The 1,805-nt window shown below is 49.8% G+C and overlaps 1 protein-coding gene across 1 annotated transcript in view; it reads left to right on the top strand.

The window, feature by feature from the left end:
• CDK12 (cyclin-dependent kinase 12) overlaps positions 1 to 1,334 on the top strand; it is a gene marked incomplete at its 5' end in the record, with an annotated part of 22,190 nt that extends 20,856 nt beyond the window's left edge. Inside the window, 2 exon segments of the mRNA XM_009866781.1 lie at positions 1 to 202; positions 995 to 1,334. The exon segment at positions 1 to 202 is cut by the window's left edge and continues 15 nt beyond it. Of these exon segments, the coding sequence (XP_009865083.1) occupies positions 1 to 202; positions 995 to 1,026 (234 nt within the window).
• Between the last annotated feature and the right edge of the window lie 471 nt (positions 1,335 to 1,805).

Below are 1,805 nucleotides of genomic sequence, written 5' to 3' on the forward strand. Positions count from 1 at the left end.
GAGGCCCAGCTACCGGAGGAGCAGGCGACTCCAGAAGCAGCCAGCGCTCAGGGAGATATGCAGAATGTGCTGGCTGTTCTGCTGAGTCAGCTCATGAAGAGCCAGGAGCCGGTCGTCACCCTGGAGGAGAGCAACGGGGAGAAGAGCAGCGAGCAACGGGGGCCTAGGAAAACCCCTACGATGCACCCGGAGGAAAGTACAGGTAAATAAACTTGACCGTGGCTCTGGTGAGCAAGCCGAGTGTTCCACGTGCAGCCAAGAGGAATGGGGACGTTTGGGTGTTGCGATGGGGAGGCAGGGCGGGGCGTGGACGGGAGGAGGAAAGGTGCCGGGTGCTAGAATGTCATCGGGTCTCGGGTTTCAAGACTGAGAAAGACACTGACCCACTCCCTGCGGTAAGTGCTGGACTGCTCAGGAGGTTTTAAACAGCTGCAAAAAGCCAACATTCAAAAACGCTTCCTATTCCGCTTCATGTTTGCAAAGCATCTGTGATTCATTGGTGCTCCACTGTGAATGGGTCAGTGAAAACGAAAGGTTTGGGGCAAACTGGCAGGGTCAATTCTTCCTCTAATAGCCCTAGAAATCAGGTCACCCCTTCAGGCAGTTTCTTGCACAGGATGTTGAATCTCTGTAGATTTTCCCCGTTCGTCCCAACTCTCTTGCCCCTGTTCTCTTCCTGCCCTCTCAAAACCAAGTGAGGAGATGATTTTTAGGAAGATGAGAACTGAGATAGTGGAGAGTGCTGGCAGGGAGGGGTAGGGGCAGTTGGTGCATCCAGCTTCAGTGTCCCCGCGCACACGTAGAGTTGACTTTTACAAGTCCCGAAATTCAGCGGCTTTTGAAGTCAAGCCCAACAGCTGCTTCTCATAGGACGAGTAAGAGGCGTGTTTAAAAGACCTGGTTGTAGCGGTGAACTCTCGGCGTTCTTTTTCAAAGGTGAGTGTAAATGTCTCCATGTCTTTTTGTTTCTGTTGGTTTTTTTCTGAATTATTAGCAACATCCTGTGACGACCTCACCAAATTCTAGAAGCGCCTCCTGAGTATGTCTCAGACTCTCCAGGGAGCCTCTTTTGGCCCGATACACAACTCCTCTGCAATGTAGCTGAACGTGCTGTGTTCTCGTGCCTTCAACACACCCGCCCACCACAAGCCAGTTGTGATCGTGCATTTTTTAATTTTATTTTATTCTTTTTTTTTTTTTTGCCCTAGTACTGGAAGATAACTAGGTTATTGTAGAGCAGATTCAATTAAATAACATTGTTCTCTGTTTATAATTATTTTAAATGATATGCTGTCCCCAAATCAGCTTGGCTTTAAAAATTTACCTGAAGATTGTTTTCTGAATTTAAATACAATCTAGTTTTAAAGTGGACTGACCGATACGGGTGGAGGGGTGGTCCTGGAAGACTACTGGTTTTCACAAATAAAGTTTGACCTTTTTAATAACCAGTTTGGCCAATGATTTGAGGATCTGATTCCAACAAGGCGTTCGTGGCCTCTTACATCATCGCCAGCCGTAACTTTAATCCTTTTTGTCGGGGCTCCAGTCAGTCCAGTTGTGTTGCCTCCCCCAGGAGTCAGGGCTGGGTGGGTGAGCCCGGCCTCCCCGGTTCTGCCTTTTTGGAAGGGGGTCCCCGCCTCGCCGGGCCCCTTGATTCTGTGGTGATGAAGAGTGGGAGGGGGCACAAAGGGTGGTTTTTGTTCTTGCTGGGGGGTTCCTTTCGATATGGAAATTTCAGGTCTGCTCTGGGAGGGGAGGCTGATGCGAAGGGAGCGGAGGGACAGGAGGATTTTCTTGCACCGCCT

This window comes from Apaloderma vittatum, unplaced genomic scaffold (assembly GCF_000703405.1).
Source record: "Apaloderma vittatum isolate BGI_N311 unplaced genomic scaffold, ASM70340v1 scaffold26153, whole genome shotgun sequence".
NCBI classification, from domain to species: Eukaryota; Metazoa; Chordata; class Aves; order Trogoniformes; family Trogonidae; genus Apaloderma; species Apaloderma vittatum.